Here is a 26715-nt window from a genome sequence, read left to right on the forward strand (position 1 = left end):
ATGAGGCACTGCCATTTTGAGATTTTTGAGACATATTTTGTTTGACCTTGGACAGATGGGTGAACACCTCACCCAAATCCAAGCATCATGAAGAGTGGCATGGGTAATGGCAGCGAATGAAAACAACTAAGAGTGTTTAGGGTAGATTAATCTCTTTGTAACATTTTGACCATTACAGCATGCCCAGCACCTGTAACCTGAAAAACGAAATCATAAAATGCTGCAGCAGCACATCATAAATATAACCTTTTGTCATGTATGAACCCTATTTGTACATATTAGCTTAGTCAACCTGTAGAGAGCCTTTAAGCCGACAAAGCTAGGAGGTTCATGTATACAGGTAGGAGGTGCTAATAATAAACTAGCCCTAATGAGATTTGCTACACAGTAATATTTTCATTGTCTAGGTCGCTGTAGGTTTTCTATTTATGACTAAAAGCCATTTTCCACAAATGGGGTTAGAAAAGTGCTTTAATGTTCTTTCGAAATTCATTTTTAATGGCAATCCAAAACCTAGATCAATTATGAAGTTATATTTTTGTTAAATATAAAATAAAGGAAACCTTTAAGAACATATTTTTCTCTATGGAAACCAGGCAGTAGTAATCTAGTTTTTAACTGCTTTTTTTCCCAGCAGTAATTAGCACCCTGACAAGGCAATGACAAGTTCTTCCTCATAGAGTAAAAATGAAGATGTTTTGCTGACAGGAAAGCTGGGAAAAGTAATTGTACGTACACATAACTTTTAGATTAGTTTTTGGGGCATGATTTAGAAACAAATTGTATCACAAAGATGCAATCTGAGTGCCAAAGGCCCTAGCATAAGGGAAGTCTTTGAAGTAGGCTCCCTCTCAGACTTCTTGTATCTGCTACCATTTAGGGAAATCCTTTTCCAGAATTGTGTAAAAAGGGTGGTCGGCTGTGAATACTCATCTGCATAGTCAGGCACTGGTTATTGTGGGTGAGTCCTAGAACCCTCAGCAAAAATCCTGCCATCTTGAGCAAAGGATTTTGAGAATGATGGCATACAGCAATTGCAGGAAAAAGTGGAATAGTTGGGCTGCAGAAATTCAGTTAGAATTACATCAGGAGTTGCCACCAATTACAAGATATTGTGCATGATAACAATACCTCTTACAAGGTCTGTACATGACTAGACCCAGTGAGGATTCAGAAGGACGTTGTATTCAGACCTGCATATGAAGAGGGTTGAGGTGTGACCTACACACCATCTGAAACTAGGGAATGGAGTAACTCCCAAGGTTCATTGAGATGGCTTTGTGTTATCCACAGTAGCACAGTAATAGAATCCCTTCCATGCTCGTGACTGAACCATTCCGTCATGAGTCACGGTTGGGCAGTGCTGATGACGGAGTGGTTCCGTCACGACCACGCCCGCGATTGGATTGTCCAGCACAGGGCTAGAATTCCTGCCGCACGCAAGCGGTTAAAGAAGGGCTTCATCCTGTGTCAAAGAACTGGCTGCCAGTTGAGAGGGAACTGCACCAGATACTGTGGGAGTTTTGCCCTTGAGAGACCGCAACACTTAGTCTTTCCTGAAAGCCCAGAAGCTGTAGGAGAGACCTACAGATGGTTTCCAACTACCTATAATGAAGTAGGACTAAGTAATTTCTTTGGACCTCTGAAAGACCAGGAGAAGGTGTCAAGATTCCTTCAAAAGACAGGAATTTGGCAGCTATGAATTATTGGTTTTGTGCACTGACAGCCACAACTTCTTGCCTTTCTCTGCTGGATGGGGTTGGGAACTAGAAATGTAATTAATGGGAATTAATGGATATGTGGCATCTGCCGATCTTCACCATTTAGAGGCGTTGGAACTGGAGAGTTACACCAGTGGAGCCTCAGCTCGTTACACTGATGCAAACCTTTGACCTGGATCTGCATCTGGCTCTGCACTCCCAGGTCATTCTGCTCTATTTATGCAGAATAACAGGCATTGAATTTCATTGCATGCTTCTCCTGTTTTTGGAATTTGATTTGGAAATCTATGTGAATGGCTGAGCAGTGTCAAAACAGCATGACAGCCACTGAGCATGTCCCTGCACCTATAGGGGAATATTCACATAGCTATTCCACGGTGGCTCTACTGTGGGCCTAGAGATAATATACTCCACTGTACTGGTGGGATGTGGTTAATCTGCCCAACATATAACAAACACCTGAGTCCAAAGGTAAAACCTGGGACCAGAACAAAAAGAAAATTCACTCCAGCAGCAATGTGACATGGGCATCTACAAAATCCAACTTTGTCCCAGTCAAAGCATTTGGCACAAAACTGTAGACTTCAACAGGAGCCAGGTCTCGGAATATGTGACTTTCTGTAAATCTTCTGGGCTACAGCACCATGCCTTACCCTGCTGGAGGAGTTTGACTTAAAACAAAGGCCTCTTCAGTGATTTGTCAGCCCACCTGATCAGCCGATTCACTGTCCTTTGTTCCACTTGCAAAACACTGCTCCACATATTGTGGAATCCCTGCTTGCTTGCCAAGCCTTCACTGCCTTCTGAGCATTCACTGATGCAGCAGTTGTACAAAAAGTAGAACAGTTTGTATGGGGTGTGCCATGTTGTTTGAGCCCAGCTCACATGCTATTTTATTTTTCAGAAAGAAAACCCTGAAGCAAGAGTTTTTTACTGACGAACAAATTAAATTGGCCACGAGGTCCTAGGAGGTTTATCCCAATTTCCAGGGGTCATTGTACTGGTTCTTGTCTGAGATCAACACAGTTTTGTGAGGTCCTGAACATGAAAAATGTGTGATGGAAGAGCAGCCCAAAATAGAATTTGACCTCTGAAATATGTGGACCGGTAGCTCTCTGGTGGATGGACCAATGGGCACAGTCTTCAGATGGCAAGTCAGCTCAGCACTACTGCCCGAAATTCAGCCTAAAACAAGTGGGGGGGAAATGAGATTGGTGGGCTAGGAGCATTGCCATTTTACCACAGTCTCGGATTCCACCAAATTAAAACTTCTGAACAGTGTAAACTGCTAGATTACCTGGCCCATTATGGGCATCTAAAATCAAGCCTACTTACCCAGTAGAATTGCACTTCAGTTACCAGAGAATGTAGAAGATACCTGAATAGCACAGTAGATTTGTTGTGGGGGAGTATTTTTGTTATTTGCTCCTTTGAAGTTTCAGCCATGTCAAAAGAGTGCAGAAGATCACGTGGATACATTAGACTGGTACTAGTGTAAAACTATACTAGGGGCTATTTGGAAATAAGACATTTTGATCCGTTCCTGAAATGGGACACCCCGTTGTAACTTGAGCCCATGATGGAATCTTTCCTGAAGGCTTGTACACTTTTTACATCAAGGAAGTGAAGGTGTTTTACTTCTAAAAGTTAGCATAAAAGTAGACATTTAAATTAAGTTAATCTTTTAAAAGCTGTGACAAGATGCTAAGCTTTTCTGAAAAAGATTTCACCTCCTAAGACTTACCTTTCTTAGTATTTTGTCATGCTGTAACGTTTTACCATGAAATCAGGGCAGCTATAATGACTTATCTGGCCTAGCAAAGCCGTTGTCAGCAACAGCTTCCACCCTTGACCTACTAAAGGCTTTGACTTCGAGTATGTGTTGTCTCAAATGGGAAAAATTTTTACTCTAATGAATCACAACCTTTTACCTCACCATTGTCCATCATGGGGGAGACACAAAGAGTGCTTAGTTCCCAGTGTATTGCACCACATATTCCAAAATTGGTTTACTTTCTCATTGTTTGTAATGTAGAACTTTTTGTCTTGTTTATAATTCACAATACCAACATCTGATTTTCCATATTTTGTTCTTATTTTTCATAAAATGTTAGCTTTTTTTCTAATATGGTATGTTAAATCCATTGGGCTCAGTGTCTCATTCTCATTCTCAAATCATGGATGTGCAATTTGCACTCTGTCTTGTTTGCCAATAGGAATGCAAGTTGTGATGCAATCTGTGTACTAATACTGCTTTTATTTGTTTTATGTATGGTCTTGCACCATATCCAGTAAGAAAGTCTGGAAGTTGGTACTTATTTCAAATGTCTTATAAGCCTCGGATCTCTTGAGATCCGAGGCTTTCCTCAACAAATGTGTGTCACATCATGTTTGCATGACACCGGTAATGTTTTTGCTCATACACTAATCAACTGAACAGGTCACTGAGGAGCTTATTAACCCCTCCCATGCTCATGACGAGCTCAGCTTGTCATGAGCCACGGTTCCCGTGTGCTCTTGACGAGTTGAGCCCATCATGACCATTAGAACGCTCACACAAGGGGCTAATTCCCCTGCTGTGCGAGTGTTCTACAGAAACGGGTGAGGCTGTGACGAGCTGAAGCACACGACCACCGTGGCTCATGACGAGCTGAGCTTGTCACGAGCACAGGGGCGCAGTGCGCGCCCCCCTACCCCCATCACAGCGGGGGAATCAGCCCCGCAGGCAAGGGGTTATTTAGAAGTTTGCTTCATTTTTTTGATGATCCGGCGGCACAAACCTCTCAACCCCATCTATGAGGCCATGCAAAGCCACTTTGCATAACTTTGCCTGGCCTCATAGATATGGAGTAAGACAAGGCAGCACAAGTATCTGCATTGCCTTTCACTGTGCCAGGGAGGCTTTCCATGTGCTCTGTGTTGGGTTTCCCGTGCAACACCCTCGGATTTTGACTCTTCCATAGATTTACTTAAACACGTAAACCTGGGGCAGTGCCAAAACCATACACCTCCCCAGAGCAAGCGTAACACAGGGAAATATTTGTATTTCTCCTTGTTTTTACCTCTTTCCATGTGTGCTGCATTTTGCAGCACACGAAGAAAGAGGAAAACACCTCTAAAGGCTATTTCTGTGGAGGAAGGTGCTCATTCCTGCACAAAAACAATCCTGCATGCAACACAGACACCCACTCATCATGGTGCAAGGATGCCTGCATTGGTGCTAGGCAGCAAATTGTGCGCCAGCACAGGGCAAAAGGACAGGAATGCACCGTAATTCATAAATGCAGTGCCTTCCTGCCCTTTCACATTGGCATAAGGCAGCGCAGTCTAGAAGACTTGTGTCGCTGCCCTATGCCAATTTCCCAACCACAAGGCCCTGAGGTTTTTTCCTTTATTCCAACTTAATGATGGGAGCTTAGATTGCAAAGAAAACTAAGGGCCTCGTTCATTCAGGATTGGTGCCCATTCTTTGGTGTTGTCTAACATTGGTAAATGCAATGCATTATTGACAGGTATTCTCAAATATGTTTTTTTTCCACTCAGATCTGTGCTGCATCCTGTACTTAGGCTCACTTCTATCTTTGAGAAGTCCACACATATTTAATTTTACACAGCTTTCCTATTGAAACCCCATTCAAATGTATGGTTGCGTTTGTTATAAACAAGTACTAAATGTTGCGTCAAATATAATTTCTTAGGTAGCTTCAACACCTTGGCGGTAAATGTAGTACACACGGTAAGTTCGTAGAGTGATTCACAAGGAAATCTCACACGTGGAGCCATACTTTTGATTACTCCTCGTAGGTTTTGAAATTCTCTGATACTCCTAATTTTCTCTAATGCTTATAACCTTCATAAATAAGCAGATAATATTTGTTGTTTGAAAAGTATTTCCCCTAAACATTTGACAACATTGCACTACTATGTTAATTTTCTTACTGATGTAATTTGATTGTTGTAGTTCTATTTTTTCAGCATTCAATCGCCCTTCATCAAGGTTTGTTCTTTATAGAAACGTCAAATAAAATACATTAAAAAATTGAAAAATTGTATCACACTTCAATTCCCAGGGCTTAGTCAGCAATCATGCAGTACGATGTACTGTGCCTTTTCATCAAAAGCCATTTGTGGTGTTCGGATATAACTCCCGAAAATATATCCTTGAAGCCTAGATTATTTCAGTTAGCCATTTGGGATTTGGGATCCAAGCCACAATAGAATAGAATCCTTAAAGGATAAGTGAATTGCAGTTTTTTTTAAAACCTAACACTCTGAACTTTGGGAAATTAGAACCAGGCTCTGACAAAATATGCCATTTGAACAATGTACGGAATACATGCTGCACTAAAAGCAGACACAATTGTTGTCCAACATGAATCCAAAAATCAACCAGGAATGTGCTTCTAATCATCTTTTGGATGTAGTCTCTGATAGGCAAAGTATTTTATTAGATTCTGTTCGCTGTCCTTGCGCAACTTGGGATGGTCACAAGAGTAAGGATCCTCCTTATCTTCCACGAACAAGACTTTATCCCCTTATCTATGAATTATAGATTCATAATAACTTGCAACACTGTCATTTCTAATAGTAACTAAGAAATTGGGTGCCTGAAATAATTACTTTACGTAGTTCTTGCTCATACTGTCCCAACATCCGGTGCAATATTTGGTTTCGGAATACTCACCTATGATCATTTGTTTAATGGCAAGCAACAGCAAAAATAGTAAATGTAAACAATTTATAATTCAAGAAAATCCGAATATGAATTTTTATGGACACTTGTAAGATGGAAATACAGGCACTCGTAACTCAGTAGCACGCAGGGTGTAGAGTATCCAATAGCAGACGCTTTGATTTCTCTTTTATTGTTCCTCTGGTATTCTACAGGACAAAAATAAGTTAGTTTTTTTTTTTGTAGAATAATTTCAGCATGAAAAAACAAGGAGCCTTCACGTGGTATGAATAAATAAAACCCCAGCACTCTGCAAACACACAGATTAATGTATTATTCAGAGACCATACCAAAGTTTAATGAGCATCCTACAGAAGAAACAGAAGGCTGTATTGCAATTCATAGCAGTCAAACCATTAGGATGAAACCTGTGTTTTTACAAATAAATGCGCACAATATTAAATCACAAATTAAAAAGTAACGTTTTAAGGAAAATAAACAAAAAATTGTTGTTGGTGACACAGCACATATACTGTAAGATAGAAATTGTCTTGCATGAGGACCATAGTATGCCTACTCAGAGGGTATATCACACATAAGCATTTACATAATTTTAAAGTGATTTTTGCATATACAGGAGTTGCAAAATTAGGTAAAACACGTGAAATATAGAACACACAAAAAAGATGTATTTATAAGTGTCCATACATTGAACAGGGATCAGCCTGAATCAGCTTATGCCAGCGTAGGACAAGACATGAACCGAGCCGTAACAAGGAAATATATTAAAAAAATATAATCAGAGGGACAGAAACTTCTTCGCTTTTTTTTCCTTAAATAAACTATTGGCGTGTCATCCTGCTGTTGTTTTGAAGTGTTGCCATATTTTTTTTTCAAAAGTAAATTGATGTTTGGTTGGTATTAGCATTTGGTTGGGATTTGCGAGTTTGTTTCGCTTCTTGTGTGTTGGCCTTAGGTTGCTACCACTGCACTGTGATGTGTTTTTTCCACCTTTTTGAAGAAAAGGACAGTAGTTCCACGTTGAATTCCAAGAAAGTGAATGACATGCAGGCCAATCCCTGAGGGATACACAATGTACAATGGATCTACTTGAAGACAGAAAATCAAACAGATCCTGCTGTAACAAAGAGATCCTAGAAGGTCACGCCAGTCTCCTTGAATAGAAAGATCAGTGGAATCTGAAGGGCAATGACTTTGAGAGAACATGTGGCATCTCCCTTTTGTACTTCAAAAAGAGGGTGCTCCTTGTGTGGCGATTTAGAGTACATTGGGTGCAGGGTGTTGGTTGGATGTTAGGGTCAACTTTGTTGTCCACTCCTTGGGTTTTACAGGCGATTTGCCCTTTGCTTTAAGAAGAGAAAGTGATATTGGAAAAAGTCAGCACTTTAGATTAAAGCAAAGCACCCGTCACAAAGCCACACACAAGAAGCAGGACAGAAAGTCCATGGCTTGTAGCTATCCTCGCACCTGCGGAAGAAGTTATAAGATATTCGCTCATCTTGCAGATTTCCAAGGCTCCTTATAAGGTTGATTTAAACACATACAATTATATATTTAATTAGTTGGCCAGCTTGGCTCTGGTGCCCATGATTTTCTTGGCATGCACTGCAAACGACAACACATACAAAGCATTTCAGTCCCCACAAGGGTTTTATAGCTATCTGTCCATTAAAATGTAATTCCAAATTGCCATCTTACCAAGCAGAAAAAAAATGTGCACTTTTTTTACTATATCACCCATCTCAAACTTTAAAAAAAATGTGGTATTCTTCAATGATACTTTTTCACTCCAGTTTGCAAACAATATGAATGCCTGACATGCTACTAATTCTAAATAACCCGCATTCAATAACAAGTTAGCATCATTTTTAACCTGATGGACACTAAAGTGAAATTTCCATAACATTGTTTATTTTTTTAAAGTCAGAAATCAAATTATTGCATGCCTTTAATACATATAGCTTTGGTGCTGGTAGATACCCCCTGCTGGATATATTGTTTTGAGGTACATGGCAATCATAGTTCTTCTCCATTTAAAACATTAAAAATGAAAGGCGAATAAAATGCAACTCTGACTAAGAAACTATAAAGGTATTTTCCTATTAAAACACTTCCATATGAATGGTGAATCAAATGCAACTGTTTGAAATAGTACATACGAAACAGTCTTGTACAGCGCTATTTTACACCAATTATCAAACGTTAATTTGAAGATGTGCTTACCTCACATATTCACTTTGACACGGACATAATATCCAGTACGTTTTTCACACATCTATATTTTCATGCCATCTATTGTTGTCTATAACAACAATATATGGTCACATATAATATTTGGTGTCATTAGATATTCCATCTTCATCTCTACCTTATACAGTGAATTACTTCTTTGAGAGCTCTGCTTTAATACAGAAAATTTCTGTTAATAAAAAAGTTGTTTGGCTACCTAATATTCAGCAGAGATGGACAGTTTTTGCTGAGTGGCGGCAATTTGTCACCAACCATAAGTAGTAATTGCATGAGGCTGATTGGTAAAAATGTCTTTTGCACTACTCTGTCATTGAAAATGTTGTTTAAGCAGCAACTGGAAAGACACACACAAAGCCTCATTCAAATGTTGGATTAATTGGATCATACATATTATAGGAGCAGACAATATCTAATTCACCTCAAACAAACCACCTTGACAGGATCATAGATACACTCTATCTTAGAACGTCCCCTTAGCACTATTTCCATTACACTCACTAATACAGTCGGTAGATTTTTTGCCTACTTCCACTTTTGTGTCACGATAAACTAAAGCTTAATTTTAATCACACATGGGAAAGTAATGCGTACATGTGAAACTCAGCTCTACCTCTATTTATTTCCAAATATAATGTCGAATTTCAACCGGTATACATATCTTCAGGCCAACTATTGTTTTGTTTTGTATTACTATCAGTTTGTAATATTATCATGTGTTTATCGATTTGCAATTTGACTTTATCATTCTGTCCTTCAATATTGCTGTGTACCATCACCAACTAGAAGCTAATCTGTATCTTTTCTTTTTTCTTTTTGTACACTGCTTGTTCTCTGAAAATTAATAAAAATCCTTTGAAATAAAAAAAAGAAAATGTTGTTTATGCAGTCTCTCTGATTTAAAAGTCATTACAAAATGGACAGGCATCCTGAAAACAATTGGCCAGAACCAGTGCAAAACTACCCACCACTAGTGCAATTTATCAGTGCCAAATGACCACACCATAAAGATTTGGAAATCAGTCTTGATTAATTAGTTTGGAACACAAGCAATTATGTCCCTTGGGGTAGATGGACCCCTTGTCATAGAAGAAGGAAACTCATACCTTGTTTTGTCACCTTGAATTAAAACCTCAGTCTATACTTGCCTCCTCATTTTCCATTGATCATATCTGAGAGTACTGAACAGAAGGTAGGTTGATGATATATAAAATATCATCAAATTTTACATTTAAATATTTATTTTGAATCTGTCAAAATATTTCTAATGCTCAGTAGTTGCATGAAAGCATCTTTTGGAAAATCCTCCCACATGAAAACATGATATGTTCTCAACAAGAATGTACACCTGCATCAGTTGTCAATTGCAAATGCCAGCCTGAAATCAAGCAACAGAGGAATTTAGTGGCAAATACTAAAATATCCTGCAGGTGTACAAAGGGATATCGATATCACAAAAGTTTTGCACGTCTAAGCTTAACTTGAATAAAGTTACATCCACTCTCAGATCTAGAGTCTCAAACCAGGATCCACTGAAATGTATACTTTAAGATTGAGCTTAATGCTATGGAAAGTCCTCTGGCTTATAAGATAGGCAAAGCATTATGTTCAACGTTAAGGTCAGACCAGGAACAGTCAGGAGACAGGGACAGCCATGAAAAGTTTACTGGACACCAAGAAAACTGAAATGTTTTGGGGTTTTAACAAGCATTTTGTATGGTGCTTTTTGTCGTAGAATTATATGTAAGCGTAATGTATTTCTGCAAACGTTAGGAAAATGTGTGCTCTAATAATGGAGAGGGGGTAATGAAAAATGTCACAGATATGCAAGGGAAGATGGCTCTTCACAGAGAAAATAGTTTCAAATTAATAAAATATTCCTTCTAAGAGCTGAATGCTAATGTACAAATCTACTGACTTATACACACAGATAGTGCACAGGAGTTATTTTAGCAGTGGAAAAGAATACATACAGATCTATATGTTTCTTGATTTTCATCCACACTTCAGTGGATTTATGTGAATCTTCATCAAGTTAGGAGTCTCAACAAATTTTAGTTTTAAGTCAATGAACCGTAGATTTCCAGCTTTTTACTTTTGTGAATTTTGCACACATTGCATTTTTAAAGACCAAATACTCTAATCAATACTAAAAAATTAGACAACACGCCTCACTTTGAGAAATGGACAACTGCCAAGTGCATGAAGCTAGAACAGTGACCTGCTGGAACTAGTCAACTTCATGAAGATGGCTTAAGTTATTAGTGTAGATCACAAAGAGATATCCTGTCTCTACAACATGGATTAAAACAGTTACTTTTCACAATTGAAAGATAAAAAAGTTACATTTTGCAAGCTGCAGTTTGACAGGCAATTGGTACTGAATAACAAGAGTACAGGATGCTATCTCAAACCCTATATGGTATTTTCACTTGCACTGAGTACCGGAAGTGCAGTGTAGATTTGGATGTGCATAATTATGACATAAATTCTCTTTTTGAACATGGATGTTGCCTAATTTGTTCTCCAGAATCTGCTTTGAATTGCAGAATCATGCAGTTGTACTATGGGGCAAAGATGCATCCATGCATCTTATGGTGCTTGAGTCATGCTTAAAAAGCCTTATGTGCACCTGATAGGCAGAAAACAATAAATGTGATATAAATATAATAAATAAAAAAATAAAAAGTCTTACCTAATTTGGGGATAACTTTACTAGAAATGACACAAAGCAGACTCAAGCATCGTAGAAGTATTGGTTCTTCAGTCATACCCATTATCTATTTATACAGAAGAAACATAACATCATTGTTGTATTATGGTTGTGTTAAGTTATTGATAGATCCTGGTGATAAATGCTAAACCAAAATAGCAAAGTCACTAGAACCTCGATAGCCATTGCTGCATCATACGAATTTTAAAGCATACACCACAGGTTGAAATCTTTCATTCATGAGGACAAAATAATTTCTCTGCACCAAGTAAAGTATTTCACAGGTATGTCACTAATATAATTAAATAAGGAGTTTAAGAACACCACTATGTGTTAATTTGTGTAAGTGTGCAATATCAATTGCCCAAAAAAGTTACACCATAATTTTCATGTGCTTCAAATATTGTTATAGTATTTAAAACATATCAATCCCCTTATAGAAGAAGGCTTAAGTAATGTTCTAAGTTAGGTGAATTTGTCAGTAACAACATTAACGTTTTGAAGTAAAAACACAGAAATTCACCAGCTATAGTTAGCAGCAAAAAATATAACTTGAGCCCCACCATGCACTGCTTATGACCTCACATATGGCTCACTCATATGTGTCCTATGACCTCACATACAGCAGGAGCTGGCATTGTCCCACCCGCAGGGAGCAGCACCTAATACTACTCCCTCCAGGCAGGAGCAATATTTTGATCTTTTCCCTGCCTGCTTCACAGGGGGTAGGGAAACAGATCAAAAGCCCGCTACAGCAAGTTGGAGCATTTTTAAACCTTCCACCCACTGGAGGCAGACTTGGTGTTTGCTCCCGCTTGCTATGAGATTTGAAAATGCTCCTGCCAAATGGGAGTAACTCAGGTTTTTATGCCAGCACTGTTGCTGGCAGAAAATCTGTTATGTCCTGGGATGGGCTCCTTAGGACATAGTATATGAGCCGGTTCCAGAGGATGGAGTCCCCGAGGCCATTAAAGGCTCAGGGAGGGGTGATACATGGCCCTTCTCCACATAAAAAGTAATTTTAGCTCCAGGGCTGGGTTTCTCAGGGTCCCCTTCGGCTTTACCTCCACCTGGTGGGAGCAGGCTTTTTTTATACTCTTGCCTGCCAAGAGCAGTCTCTGTTTCCCTGCCTACAAGATTGCTCCCACCAGGCAAGAGCATTTGTTCAGCTCCCTCCAGGTGAGAGCACACATTTTTGTCCTTGAGCGTGCTCTTTTGAGCAGGGAAACAGTGCCCCGGGGGTGGGCTCCTCGGGACAATTGGTGGATGGTGTCCTGAGGCCTTTCTAGATGCAGAGAGGGGGGCTTCCTGTCCCCTCTCTTTAATTTAGAATTGGCTCTGTAGGATGGGGTTCCTGGGCTTCAGGAAGCTCAGGAGGGCGTTGTGAATCCCCTCTCCTTTAATATACTGTAAGTCACAGGAAATTTGAACCCTAAGTACTTACGAAGGCTGGGGGAGGGGGCTACCCCAGCCCTTGTAAAATGTATTGCTCCCCCAGGCTCTGACACTGGGTTATATATATATATGCATATATACACAAAAATGCATTGGCCCATGTTTCAGAGGAAGCCATGAAATAGGGGGAATATATTTCTCATTTACTTGTGAAATATGGGCTTTGACATAATGAGAGCTCTCAGAACACTTTGTAGATATAAAATTCACAGGCCAAGTCAAATTATGTAGCAGGGTTATCTGAATTATGTGGCTAAGGTTATCTAAGTTATACTGAAAAAAGGTCAAGTGAAAATACATAAACATTTTGTAAAGGCTACAGCAATAACACTATATACATTTACAAGCTCTCGCACATTGCATTTTAAAAACAGCAAGTTCTTCATAAAAGGTCAACATTTTAATTTCTGTGCCTATCGTTAGCTGAACTACAATGTTAACTTAGCATTATTGGTCCACATTAAATGGCAACCTCTCTCTGTGTCTGTCTCCTCTTCTCCCCCTTTGCAGTTATTTGCAACGTAATGTCAATCTTGAGACTCACAAGAGGAGGAGGTCTTTACGTCCCTCCTATATCTCAATAATGGTAATAAAAAGCATATTATATTATGCATATGTGGCTTATGCCATAACACTTTTCAGATACGCTATTATTCTATTAAAATTACTCATTTAACTAAAATCAGGACGCAAAGAGTTCAGTTTCTGCAATGAAGTAAAATCAGTTGAAAGAGTCCTCATCACTATTAGCAGAGTTGATTCCCTATGCCAAGTCATTTTAAGGGGTGATGTGTGTAGCAGCAAACAGTGATGTTCTGTGATTTTCTTATATCCCTTTCATTTTAATTTGGTTTCGATATGGAGAAATAGGGAATTTGACCTTCAGGGCCTCATTTATCAGGTTTTGACGCAGGGCAGTTCCACAAGTAATCTTGCAGCGCTGCCTAAAAGTGCAGGAATATGCCGGATCTATGAGATACAGTGCATTCCTGTTCTTTCCCCCTGTGCTGGTGCACAATGGGCTTCCATGTGCCAATGCAGGCATTCTTGCACCATGGTGCAAGGATGCTTGCGTTGCAGGGCTGATTGATTTTGTGCTGGAAGGAACACTTTCCTACACAAAATACATAAATTCAGGCAATTTCCTCTTTATATTTGTGCTGCATAGAATAAAGGAAAAAACAAGGAGAAAAACATACATTTCTCCTCGTTGCATCCCTGTTTATGATTTCTCGTAAATCTGGGAATACTTCAGATTCCATGGGTGTTGAGCGTGAACACCCACAGCAACACCCATGGAACGCCCCTTTCACACAGTGTTCTGTATGAAAGGGGCACATATTTACAAGCCTACAAAAAGTCAAGTAAAGTGGCTTTACGTGGCCTTGTAAATGTGCCAAGGCACGTTGCACCACAGGAACGTCAAAAAAGTGATGAGGCCCTCAGACTTTAGTAACAAATGCGTGAATGTGCATTGGGGTCCTTTAAACATCAGCAAATTGTCTGACTATGTGTCTCTCAACTGAAATCACAAATGCGACCAGGGTGATGTTTTCCAGTTTATCTTAACTGACTCACTAATTGTCCTTCATCTTTCATACTGGATGCAAAAAAATAATTGGTGACAATCTCCAGGTATTGATATTGCAAGGTTTACTAATGCAAAATATTATGACAAACTTAACTGGAGACAGTGACTAGTTAATTAATCTCCAATGACTATTCATGCAAATGTGCTCTAATTCGACATGATATCACACTTTTAATCTTTCTACACAAAACTGATTTGTTAGTTTTACTTACAAAGGTGTGAAAAGCTTACTCTAAATCTGCAAGTTAAATTTCACTCACTGCTAATCAATCCATTAGAAGTTATTTTTTTATCCTGCGGTTTTTTTTAGATCACGAGGAAATTCAGTGGTAGTTAAATTCAGAGTTAGGAAGTGTCACAAGCTAAACTACTGTAGTGTATTACTTTTGTTGCCTGGCTAGAACAATACCATTAATTTTGTAGCTATTTCCCCCAAAATATTGTTCTAACATCTTATCACCATGTCATCTTATTGCAATGTACTTTTGTGACAGTAATCTAACGGGCAAAAGGGGCAAGAGTGCGTCCGTAACAAATACCATGAGCTCTAGAAACACACTAGTAACATTCTTTATGTACTCACCTGGATCTGTTCTGCATTACTTTGCATCAAACTACATTTTTTCTATCAACATGGACGGTCTTAAATATGTTTTGATTGCCCCAGGACTGTAATTGCAGTTAAAGGGCTAGGATGGTGATATGCATTTCTCCGCAAAAAAATCTCCAAGGAAGGCTGAAACCTTTGAAACACAATTGCCACTGCTCTTGAGGGAAAAGTATGACAAGAAAACAGGGGTTTAGCTATCATTAGTGCAGCAGGTGCCGCAGCACATGAGTCCAGAGTTATAAGTTCTCTACCACTTCCTGGCTTTCTTTTTCACCTGGGCAAACACAAGGTGATGAACGGAGTGCTTAAACGTTTTAACCACTCACCACCAGTCGCAGATTTGAGTTTAAACCATCATTCTTTTGACCCCAGTTTGGACCCAACCATATGCAAATCAGTCTTGACCCTTCACCTCATGGTAACAGTCTAGCCCGAACTGCCAGGTCCTTCCTGGACCGGAAACAAGCATCCTGGGATCGGTTTCAGGGATACACCCCTCATCAGCCAGGCTAGCTTGAGTCCAGTGGCTCAGCGAGCAAAGGAACCCACTTCTGTGCATACCCTTGGCCCCTTAGGGTAAGCATAGCAAACACAACAAGATAATGTCTGAGTTGGCGATGCGGCAAGTGCAAGGTAAGTGGTTTTCTTTTTTTTTTTCCTTCGTCATCTGTCGACTAGCCCCCACCCCACCACTCTTACCTGCACCGGCTGTCACTGGAGTTGAATTAGCTGCAGCTTAGCGGGTATCGCCAGCACCCTGGCAGCCATCTTGGCCTCATACATTCCTCATCTTCTAAGGGACCCACATCTCATTCCCATTTATCATGTAGTGCCACCATTGGATCTGGGTATTTTTCATTAAGGTACGATATAATGTGGAATGCCTTTTTTACCCATTTAAGACTCCATGACATGTGCCTGAGGGGGAATTTTGTTAAGACAGTATGTGCTGGGTGTCTAGGGAAACCTCAAGTGCATGGCACTATTGTAAATATTGACAAAGTAGTGTCTTGTGGGGGAACATCCTTTACAACGCAACTTTTACTCCGCACTACCATTACGACGCAGCTATTACAACGCAAGTCGTTACAACGACTTGCGCTGGAGGGCGCCGTAGGATAGGGAATAGTTTAATTTTCTATCCAACACCTTCCCTACTATCCACGGGGACTGGAGTTGGAATAGAAAATTAAACTATTCCACTATCCAGCGCCCCCCAACGCAAGTCGTTGTAACGACTTGTGTTGTAAAAACTGCGTTGTAATGGCATGGGGAGTAAAAGCATGCGTTGTGATGTCATACATCCGTCTTGTGCATTGACTATGAGTTAGTAAGGTGGTGAAATGCTTACACTGAGCTGCCCTTCCAGACATACCAATGGTATTCCACGTACGGAAGCTCTCGAGTGCAACTGTGTGGTTCAGCCATCTCTCCAACAATAGCAGTGTTTCTGCTGTCAGGACACCATGACACCTGATCCATTGTAGTGGCTGACAAAAACATGTAAGAGATGTTTACCTCGCAAGTGGAAAGTTGTGGGTGTTTTGGAGCTGTAGACGAGATTGAATACACCATGATGTTCAAGAGTGCAGATTTTTACTGCTATGGAGGGGTCATCTCATCTTGCAAAAAGCTAACCTTTAGGGGGACCAGGTGGCTAGGCCTGTAATGTAACTGTATATCCGTGATCCCCAAACCTTCTTCATATGGGTTCAGAACACATTTGCGGTAAGCGATGTGAAGATGGCCTCTTGCCCAGTGGACTTTCACTGTGTCCACCTGCAGACTGCAAAAACAGGTGGGTGGGATGTAGTGTGGGATGTTCTGTAGCATATAGAGGAGTCTGGGAATCGCCATCATATTAAGTATGACTCCCCTGCCCACTATATTTAGTGGGAGCTTATCCCAGTGGTCCAAGTCCTTCCATTCCCGATTTAATAAAGGAGATATGTTAAGATTCCAAGCCTGTTGTTGAGTGGGGACAATGCGCATCCCTAGGTATTTGAAGAGCTGGGTATGGGAACGTCAGCCCTAATGTCTTGTTGAGGGTTGTTTAAGAAAATGTGTGTGGATTTGGGTCAGTTTATGGTGAGGCGGGAGCATCAGCATATATTTTGAACATCGATAACTGGGGAGAGAGGTTTTGAGGTCCCTAATAGAGAAGGTAATCATCTGCATACAGTGCCACTATGTCCTCATGTCAATCAAGCCAGTAGAATCAGCTGAACTGAGCATCTCATTGGATCCACTCAGCCAGTGGCTCCATGATGAGGGTGAATAGGAATGGTGACAATGTTAAAGATAGGAGAGAGTTCTCTGTTCTCTCAGACCCTTGCCCACGGTTTTCCATATAATATTTGGACAGAGCGGCAAAAGACTGGACCAAAGTTCATACACTCAATTAGGTGGAACACATATTGCCAAGCGACAAAGTCGAATGCTTTTTCAAAATCAATTGGTATAAGGGCCCTGCACTCTGTAGAGTGGGTAGAAAAGGCAATTGCAATATTCAGGCAGCGGAGACAATGACTGGTGCTATGTCCTGGCATAAAGAGATTCTGGTGTGGGTGCAAAACTGTTTGAATCATCTTTACAAGGCTGTTGGCTAATACCGTGGCCTGAATCTTAGTCTCCAATTTGATAACGGAGATGAGATTGTACGATTCACATCGATCAGGAGACTTTTGCGGTTTCCTGATAACCAAGATTGTGGCTCTCCTTAAGTCGTGTGGGAGCTCCACGATCTCTAAGCATCATTGCACATGTCCAACAGTGGTGGAAACAATTGTGATGGATGCTTTTTGCACATTGTCAGTGGGAAACCATTAGGGCCAGGAATTTTCCCATCTGAAAGCTCCTGAATGGCCTCCACTATTTCTTTGGTGGTCAATGGTTCATCCAGCTCCTTTCTGTCTGCATCTGAGAGTTGGGGACAATCAGGTCTTTTATGATCGGGTTGACCCACTTAGCCATGAGCACTTGGCATTCCCTGTAGAGATGTGTGTAGAGTACGCTGAACATTCCTGAGCTATGTGGCAGGAGGTAGTAACTGTTAAGCCCAACTCTGTGGTCAGGCGTGGGACCAGCCAGGCTACTTGTTCCCTGTTCGCAAGCCAGTATTTCCCAGCCTTATCCTGTAATTCATAAAGCTTATACAGTGTTGAAAAGTGTCCTAGGGTTGCCATGTCAAGCAATATCTGCCTCAGGGCCTGCTTCGTCATCTCTAGGAGATGAAGTATGTGCTCACTCGAAGATTCTGTGAATGTCCCTGGCTGTGGTTTGGTGGGATATTGTCTTCCCCTTTAAGGGTCCCCTTTAGGGCCTTCCCTAGTATTATAGGAGACCCTACTGTGTCTTTGTTGATGGTGAAGTAGTCTGAGATGTGTTGTCAGAGAAATTTCTCAAAAGTAGGGTCTTGGAGCCACCAGGCACTCAGTCTCCACTGTCCAAGTTGTCTGTGTACGGACAAATTGAGAGGGAGAAGTTCCAGGGTGTGGTCGGTCAATGCCGGTGGCAGAACACAGGTTTCCACTATGGTGGAGATGTCTGCTAATGGCATGAGGAGATAATCTATTTGAGAGGAGGAGCCATATGTGTGGAAATATTGGTGTATTCCAATGTAAGAGGGTGAGGCAAGCGCTAGGTGTTGACCAGGGATGTGGACCTTCACACCAGGTCTATCATTTTTCATGCTGAGGCGTTACCGGTGCCCAGGTGAGGGTCCAGCCCTGCATAAAAACACGTAAAAGCAACAAAAAACTAAATCAATATTAATATTTATTTGTAATGAAGGGCTTCATTTCCAAGCAGTACAGTTCATGTGTGGTATGAATACCCAAGGTAATGGTACCTATTTGCCAACATTGGAAGACGGAACTGGAATGCCAGAATTGAAAATCATTACCTTCAGATCACAGCAAATGTATGCCGTGAAAACCTAAATAAATGGAACATTGTGAAAGCATATTAACAGTGTCACTCAGCTAAAATATGCACATTTTAAACTTGAAATTTTCTTATGTTTTTGCGCAGGCATTAGTTTAGATAATATTGGATTATACCTTGCCCTGCAAGCATATCTCCCAGCTTTAAAATAGTCTTATCAAGGTTTTGCATCACCCTTGCACAACACAAAGGGGTGCAAGGGCGGTGCAAATGCTAAGTGAGATTTATCAAGCCATGAATGGCAACCATGTGTAGCCCTGCATGGCTTGACACATCTAGAGTAAAGCAAGGCAAGCCAAATTGTTGGTGTGCATTACTCTGCAATAGGGAACCACTCCACGGGTGCAGTGTAGGCATTCCCACGCATCCCCCATGGATTTTTTCACATATTTGCTATTAAACGTAGACCTGGCAATGCATCAAAATGGTATGCCTCCCCAGGTGAGATATAACAAAGAGAAATATATTTATTTATATTTGTTTTTTCCTCTGCAGCACTCATAGAAAGAGGATTGTTTTGGTCAGGAAGGTGTGCCTGAAGCAAGGTTGCCTGCATTGGAGCTAGGCAGCCAAAATTGTGCTGCAGTTACGAAAGGACAGGAATGTGTTGTATAATGTTAAATATGGCACACTCATGCCCTTTCACGTAGCACAGTACAGCAAAGTAGCTTGCTGTGTTGCTCTGCTTGAAAGATTGATACATTTGCCCCTATATTTTTACCAAAAATATCCATTAGCATTAGGTTTGCATTACATCACACAAAATATCACTTAGTAAAAAATGTTTTAGATTTTTCAACACAAGATGTCTTTCTTTGGATGCACTTATGTTTCCTATTTGTAGGATATCATGCAGTTTTGTTTCATTTCTTAGATAAAGCTTGCAACGTATCAGTCAGAGTTCTATTTCCCGCAGGCATCTTGCATCAGTGTTTCTGTATGGCAAGCCTATGCATAAGGATTATTATATCTTAGTGAAACACCAATTAACTGGCTGTTGATGCAATTAAAGAGAATATTCATTGAGCACAGACAGAGTAAAGCAATACTTCAGAAGTTTTTGTTTTATTAATTCCAGAGCAAAGTTATATTTTATATGGCATGACCTAAACCTAATATTAATAAACCATTTACATAATAGGAGAGGTGTGAATATTGCCTCAATTTGGTCGCTGTTGAATATTTTATCTGGGGAAGACGGAAAGCCCAAGAGAAGCCCTAACTCACTGGTAGACACTCATTTCTATTGACACAAAAGGCAGTTCCACCATTGGTCAGCAAAATAACCTCAGTCATCAAAAGCTTTAATTGATTCACAGCCGTGATGTGGCCAAGATTACAAAAGGGTCGCATTTCAATTTGCAGAGCTCCCATGGTGGAAAGTGACTGAGAGGCAGTGTGAGGGACTACACAAAGCAAGAATAAAAGTGATGCACCAGGCTGGTTGAGGTGAAAGAAGGGATTTGCAGGAACCCAAAAGTACCCCTGAGTGGTTGAGTGGGGACACATAAATTGATTAATACTCCTAACGATACCAAGAGCTGAAAGAAAGAGGCAGAAGGACTTGCAGCACGTTGATTAGGGAAGAGGAAAGGAGGGTGAACTGTGATGCTACTGTGGCAGAAAGTTGATAGGGCCACAGTGGAGCTGCTCAGCACTCTTCAGCTAAATGAGGTGGTAGGGCATGATAACATTGTGGCAAGATGGAGACACTGTAGAAAAAGTAAAGACTGAGCAGGGTATCTATTGGGTATCCTACACGGGTGAAGCAGGTGTTATCACATAAGTACCAAGCTATAGTGTGCACATAACTCTGAAACAAGACCCACTCCTAGAGGCAAAAACTGAGGCAGACAAGGAGAAAGCTGACATTTTTTGCCTTCAAGGGATTAGCCAGAAAGCGGTGCTATGAAGATGATTCATGAGACACTTTATCCTTTTTCCTGGTGGGGCTATTATCCAGCAAATTGAAGTATGAGGAAACTGCTTCACAGAATTAGATAAAATTACATATCCATGCCAAATGCTATATTTTAGGCCGTACAGGATGCAGTTGCACCTCCAGAAAAGACAGACATGTTGCTGGAAGAATCAGCTCAGATTATGCATCTAAATAAGTTATGCAGATGGAGCAGGAAGAAGGGGTGACAATTGCTCTTAACCATAAAAACTGCACTGAGTGAAGAATGAACCCGTTACCCGTTAGAAACCTTTGGTAGCTTCTTAGGGTCGTTAATGTTAGAGACTCTTAATACCCCCATTGAAGTAATCATAAAGGAATGTAGAGTTAACTGCTACTAAACACACTGAAGGCTCCTCGATAAAAATTGATGATGAACACTGTAACTATGAAACAGATGATATTTAATGGGAAGTTTATTATATTTCTTTCTGACAGTTCTTCAGGCGGAGAAGAGAGAAGAAAACTGTTGTAGGTACTGCAAAAGGAGTTGATGGTTAGAATCCTTTGCATGGTTGTAAAATATTTCTATGTTGGAGCCAGAAGATGTAAGAAAGTTATTGAGCTCTCTGAAGAAAGGAATCTTCAGAAGCTGGCAGAGGATGGCTTTCACCTGCCCAATGGCCAGCAAAGGAAAGCTATACCCCACAAGATCCCAAAGCTGACATGTGAAGGTGTATATCAGAGAATCATCTAGAAGTTGAAATGGTGGAGACTTGCAACCGTGGGGAGTCTGCACTAATTGGAGTTATACTTTGACACCTTAACCCAAGGTTCTCCAATGTCGGGCTTGGAGGATGGGATCCATGCCAGATTTTTAAGATCACTGCATTAATCCAAATGGGGATATGTTTAAGATCTAGCATGGATCTGGCCCGCCAGGATCGACTTTGGAGAAACCTGCCTCAGCCCATAGTGCGGGAATATAGTCAATGTTCCATGGATTGACTCAGTCAGAACATCCTTGGAGACATTTCAAACATATCCCCTCTTAATGGCCTCTTAAATCTACAGGGAACAAAGGTGAAGACTAATGAGAGCAGTAACCATCGCATGCACTTTTCCTCCACATGCCTTTAAACTGTGAAGATTTAAGCAGGATGACAGAGAGAGGGTATCTGCACTTTTTGTTTTCCAATAGGGAGTGGTCATCTAGGGAGTGGTCATCAATATAATTTACTTCATTTATCTTCCCTCCATTTTCCCGTTTAAGGAGTTCTCTCCTTGGTGGCCACATTTCACTCCAGCACCCAGCTTTGCATTACAACCTGTCTATTTGCTTTCATCGTCCAACAAACTGAGATCCAGCAAGGCTCCAAGGATGGTGCAATAGGAGTTTCCACCTGCTTACAGGCATGGCTGGGAGGAAGTGGGGAACAGAGGTATTGCAACCAAAATGCAATGCACATAAATAAAAAGGACAACGAAAGGGGGCAATGAGATGAAATCCCACATTAGTGGGGTTATTTGTACTTGCAAAATTGTGATGGAAAATAAAAATACTATTAAGAAAAAGATTCCCAGCCGTGCAGTAATTTCTTGTAGGCTTCTAAGTTGGTATTATTGCAAGCTTATGTATGTAGCCTGTACGATCCTGTACAGACTCGAATTAGTCTGAATGTACTGACTCTGACTCAGAGGGCCTACATAAAATGTATTCCTCATATTTTGCAGAATATTGCCAGAAAATATAAGGCTTTATAAGGTTTTGCTGCTGCATTCCTTTTTAAATGGCAAGGCGCACTTTAGTGCATAAAGTATGAGAGGCCTTTGCTTTCCTGTCCAGACTCATCCACTGTACAACAAACTTCTTCCTCGATGCACATCAAACAAATGTTTCAAAAATTAAGGACATTGTTACATGTTTAAAAGTTCTTCCAAGCTTATAATACCTGGATGCTAAAATTTATTTTTATTCCGCTTTATCATTTTGAATATTAATATAGCATGACGTTTGATGGAGCTGCGGCAGAGCAACTTTCAAGTGGGACTGAGAAAGGTGAGGTGGAGGGGACTAAAGGATTGATTTAGAGGGGTTTATTTACAAGCCCCTTGCGCCACTTTCCCGTCACTTTTAACATGGGAAAAGTAACGCAAAATTAGCGCAAAGGGCTTGTTAATATACCCCAGAGTTTTTAAGAGGCTGCAAAAGACAGAAGAGAAAAAAAAAGAAAATAAACTGGAATTATGGTTAGTTTAGCCAAGTGTGATGGGCCATATGCAGGATGCTATGTAGAACTTTAGATGGATATGTTCTTTGAAGATGCTGGATTGTAAATTGCAAGAATGATAGGGCAAGGGCCGTGTGGGCAATGGGTTTTGGTAGCCTTGCAGCATAGCTTGAGAAGGTTCGATTCTGGGCTGTTGACTCATGCAGGTTTGGCTTATGCTGAAATACCTGGAATGGCCAGCTTATCTGCTAAGAATAATTGAAGAATTAGCTCTCACATCTATGCAGGAGATGCAGCATGTCTAAGACAGGAGGCCGGCCATTTGCAGCAAATAGTGTAGGATGATCAAGGTATGGCTGCTGCGATCTAAATTCTGCTTTTGTATTATAAGGCAGGCAGATAGGAGCAAGGCAATATCAAGGGTACAAAGGCATGGAAAGTGATGCCAGTGAGCAGGGCTCTGCCACCCTCTAGATACAAGAGGGCTAACTCATGCATAGCGGTTCAGTAGTCCACCTCTAGCTAGTAGTGCATAACTTTGTGCAGCACAGATATGGAAATCTGGGACTTGTATTTAATGAGCTTCTTGCACGACACCTTGCTAAAAAGACGATTCATACTGTATGCATGATTTGAGCTGCCATTTGAATCCTTCAAGATCCGTGTGTAAGAGTCATAACTTGATGAGTGATTGGCTGGTTTAGAGGATGGATTCTATTTGGTTTGGTTGAGAGGCTGGTAGGTCATAGTCACTGAGCAAAAGGAGAGGCTTGGTCTGTGGTTGTAGACTGTGAAGACATAAGCAAAGTGACAGAACGAAGCTGTCTGTACCTTGCGTAGTCAAGTGGGCAGTAGCCATCAACATTATTTACATCTTTATAGAGACTAGATTACACTAGCAGTTTAACTGGTAACATCCATTAAATAACATTATTTCCATACTCTGTCAGCATTATAACATACAAATGAGCACTTCTAAAGTTATGTCACTTTTGGATGGATGCCTTTAGATATTACTTCAAAGTTCATTGAACTTGCAGGTCTTGACGTGTTACAAGTCATTAACTATATCACACGTGACAACTCTCTAATGCACAATGAGTTAATTTGTTAAAAATATCCTGCCTGTTTTGTTTGAGGTAGGATGAAAAAAACACAAGCCTTTAGCCTCACGTGTTGACATTTACTTTGTAATTTTAATAAAGGCGTTATGTTTCTCCCTGATCTTCTACGTCTTTCAGATTCCATTATCAATAAGACGTTTATTTGCACTATAGTAGGTTTTAAAATAATTTCCAAGACTTGAATCGTGATAAACATTGTGGACAAAGGCAATATCTGCATTTACATTCATTCCACAGAATGATGCATGTTAAGTTGGCAATCACTATGCCACTTTTTCACTGATGTACAGTATTTACATTTTTTTAAAATAATTCTCAACTAACATACACAATTAGGCCTTCACATTTGTGATAATGTTGCTCATCTGTCTCCAGGAGAGAGAGGCACACATCCTCCACCTGTGACTGCAAACTTTGAAACAATAATCTTACTCAGATGCTGGGCAGGATATTATATATATATATATCAAATGTGGACTTGACTTGACGTATCTCTAATGTGGAATAGGAAATTAGAGTAGATTATACAACAGAAACAGGGCTATGGAATTCTTCATGTGAGATCTGTGTTTGTGAGGTCCAAAGAGTAAAAGATTAACCCTGGGCAAGCCACTACGCTACGCTCACGGAGTGTGCCTAGTTTGCGCAACTATGCGCTACGCGAATTGCACGTAGCACAGTGCAAAAACTTGTAGCGTAGCTGGCTTTTTTCCTCGTTCGCAATCAGCAACATCAAGTTGCCGATCGCGAGCGTGGAAAATAAACCTCCCGGGGAGATTCTCAACACGGGGAGATCAGGTTTATCATTGCGAGTGGTTGCGTATGCTTGCGACCGCTCGTGATGTGAAACTACCAGTCCACATTGAGAAAGCTGCCGCTCTCGAGTACAAATCTACTCGAGCAGCAGAAAACGACCGCTTGCACTGTGCAAGATGCCATTTGCAATGATTGCACAGTGCGGACAAGCATCCAGCACTGTGCAATCAGTGCAAACAGCATTTTCCCTACCGCACTATGCAGTTCTAAGTGCACTTCGAGTAGCTACGCGTATTGCTACTACACAAACTACGCCCAGGGTTCTAAAAGATCAAGAAAGAATGTAAATCTTGTGATTTGAAAGTGTTTACCGTAAGCGTGAGCTAAAGAATCACAAGATGAATATGTGAAAGTAGTATGGTTGGCAGTGATTTCAAATGTGCGATAATATGATAATATAGCTGATGGGATTTCCTGAATCCGTTGAATTAATGGCACTGACTCTAAAGCTGAACTAACTTTATACCAACAAAACTTTGATTTCAGGTGTATCAGATGAATAAGTTCAATGGAAGTTATACAAGACTACAACACCCAGAATGCAATAAGCTGTCACGCAAAGACCAGGACTGACAACAGTGTGACGACCGGAGCGAGGTGATCAACCCAATACTTGAAGGTTCTGAATTCATGTGTGTCAGTGTTCTGGAAACCCTCTGGAAGAGCAAGTAAAGCACAGCATTAGTTGAAATAATGATAGGTGAATAGTCATGGAGTGATTTCTTACACTCTCCCATTTGATGAAAGAAAAGGTGAAATGTCGATTTATGCCTTGGATTTTGAAAATAAGTGCACTTTCTTGTCTAAATGTCATTAACATAAAAGGGGCTGAATCAATGAGAAAAGCATTAAATCTTTTAGTGCCATGGAGGCAACCAGTAGAGAGAAAAAAGATTTGGTGAGAAGATATCTTATTATGATGTATTATCTATTAAAAAAAAGACAGACTCCCATTATTGTTGCAGCCTAATTTCAATTGAAGAAGGACATTTTTAACTTCCAGTGTTTCTTATTTCTGTAAATCAATATGGTCAAAACAAATGTTTAGTTCACTGTAAACGTTTTTGAAACGTTTAGCAAAATAGGTCAAGGAGGAAAAAAACGTTATTTTTCTAAAAACGTAGTGCTACCTGGGTGCTAGCTAAAATTTCAAGTGTCTGAATAACACAGCATACGTTTTTGGCAGAAAGAATTTAAATAATGAGCGACCCTTGACCATGCTGGTTGGTCACTCCCCCAACACACAGCTCCACCCTGTGTGTCCTGATGCTGCAGTTGCAGTAGAAGCCGAGGCCCTCCTCCACCCGCAAGCTACCACCTGCACCTCATCCCTGGTGACCAGTGGTAGGCCTTAAGTTTGTATGTCTGTCACTGTCTGTTCCCTGTATTGCCTGTTTTTTTTTTCTGTGCCCGTGTTGCTTGCTTTCTAGTTTCCCCTCACTGCCCCTGATTTGTGCCCGTTTTTACCTTCTGTTTCCCCCTCGCTGCCCCTGGTTTGTGCCAGTTTTTGCCTTCTATTTTCCTGATTTGTGCCTGTTTTTCCATCTGTTTCCTGCCCGCTGCCCCTGATTTGTGCCCGTTTTGCCTTCTGATTCCCCCATCACTACATCCCCTGCGGCCCCGCCCCCTCACTGCCCATTCGCTGTCCCTGCCTCCCGCCTCCCAGCTG

At 40.7% G+C, this 26715-nt stretch overlaps 1 protein-coding gene across 1 annotated transcript in view; it reads right to left on the minus strand.

The window, feature by feature from the left end:
- Window positions 1-6718: 6718 nt before the first annotated feature.
- VSTM2A (V-set and transmembrane domain containing 2A) overlaps window positions 6719-26715 on the minus strand; it is a 122747-nt gene continuing 102750 nt past the window's right edge. Inside the window, 1 exon segment of the mRNA XM_078685766.1 lies at window positions 6719-7881. Within this exon segment, the coding sequence (XP_078541892.1) occupies window positions 7805-7881 (77 nt within the window). The 3' untranslated portion in view covers window positions 6719-7804.

This window comes from Lissotriton helveticus, chromosome 4_1 (assembly GCF_964261635.1).
Source record: "Lissotriton helveticus chromosome 4_1, aLisHel1.1, whole genome shotgun sequence".
Lineage (NCBI taxonomy): Eukaryota > Metazoa > Chordata > Amphibia > Caudata > Salamandridae > Lissotriton > Lissotriton helveticus.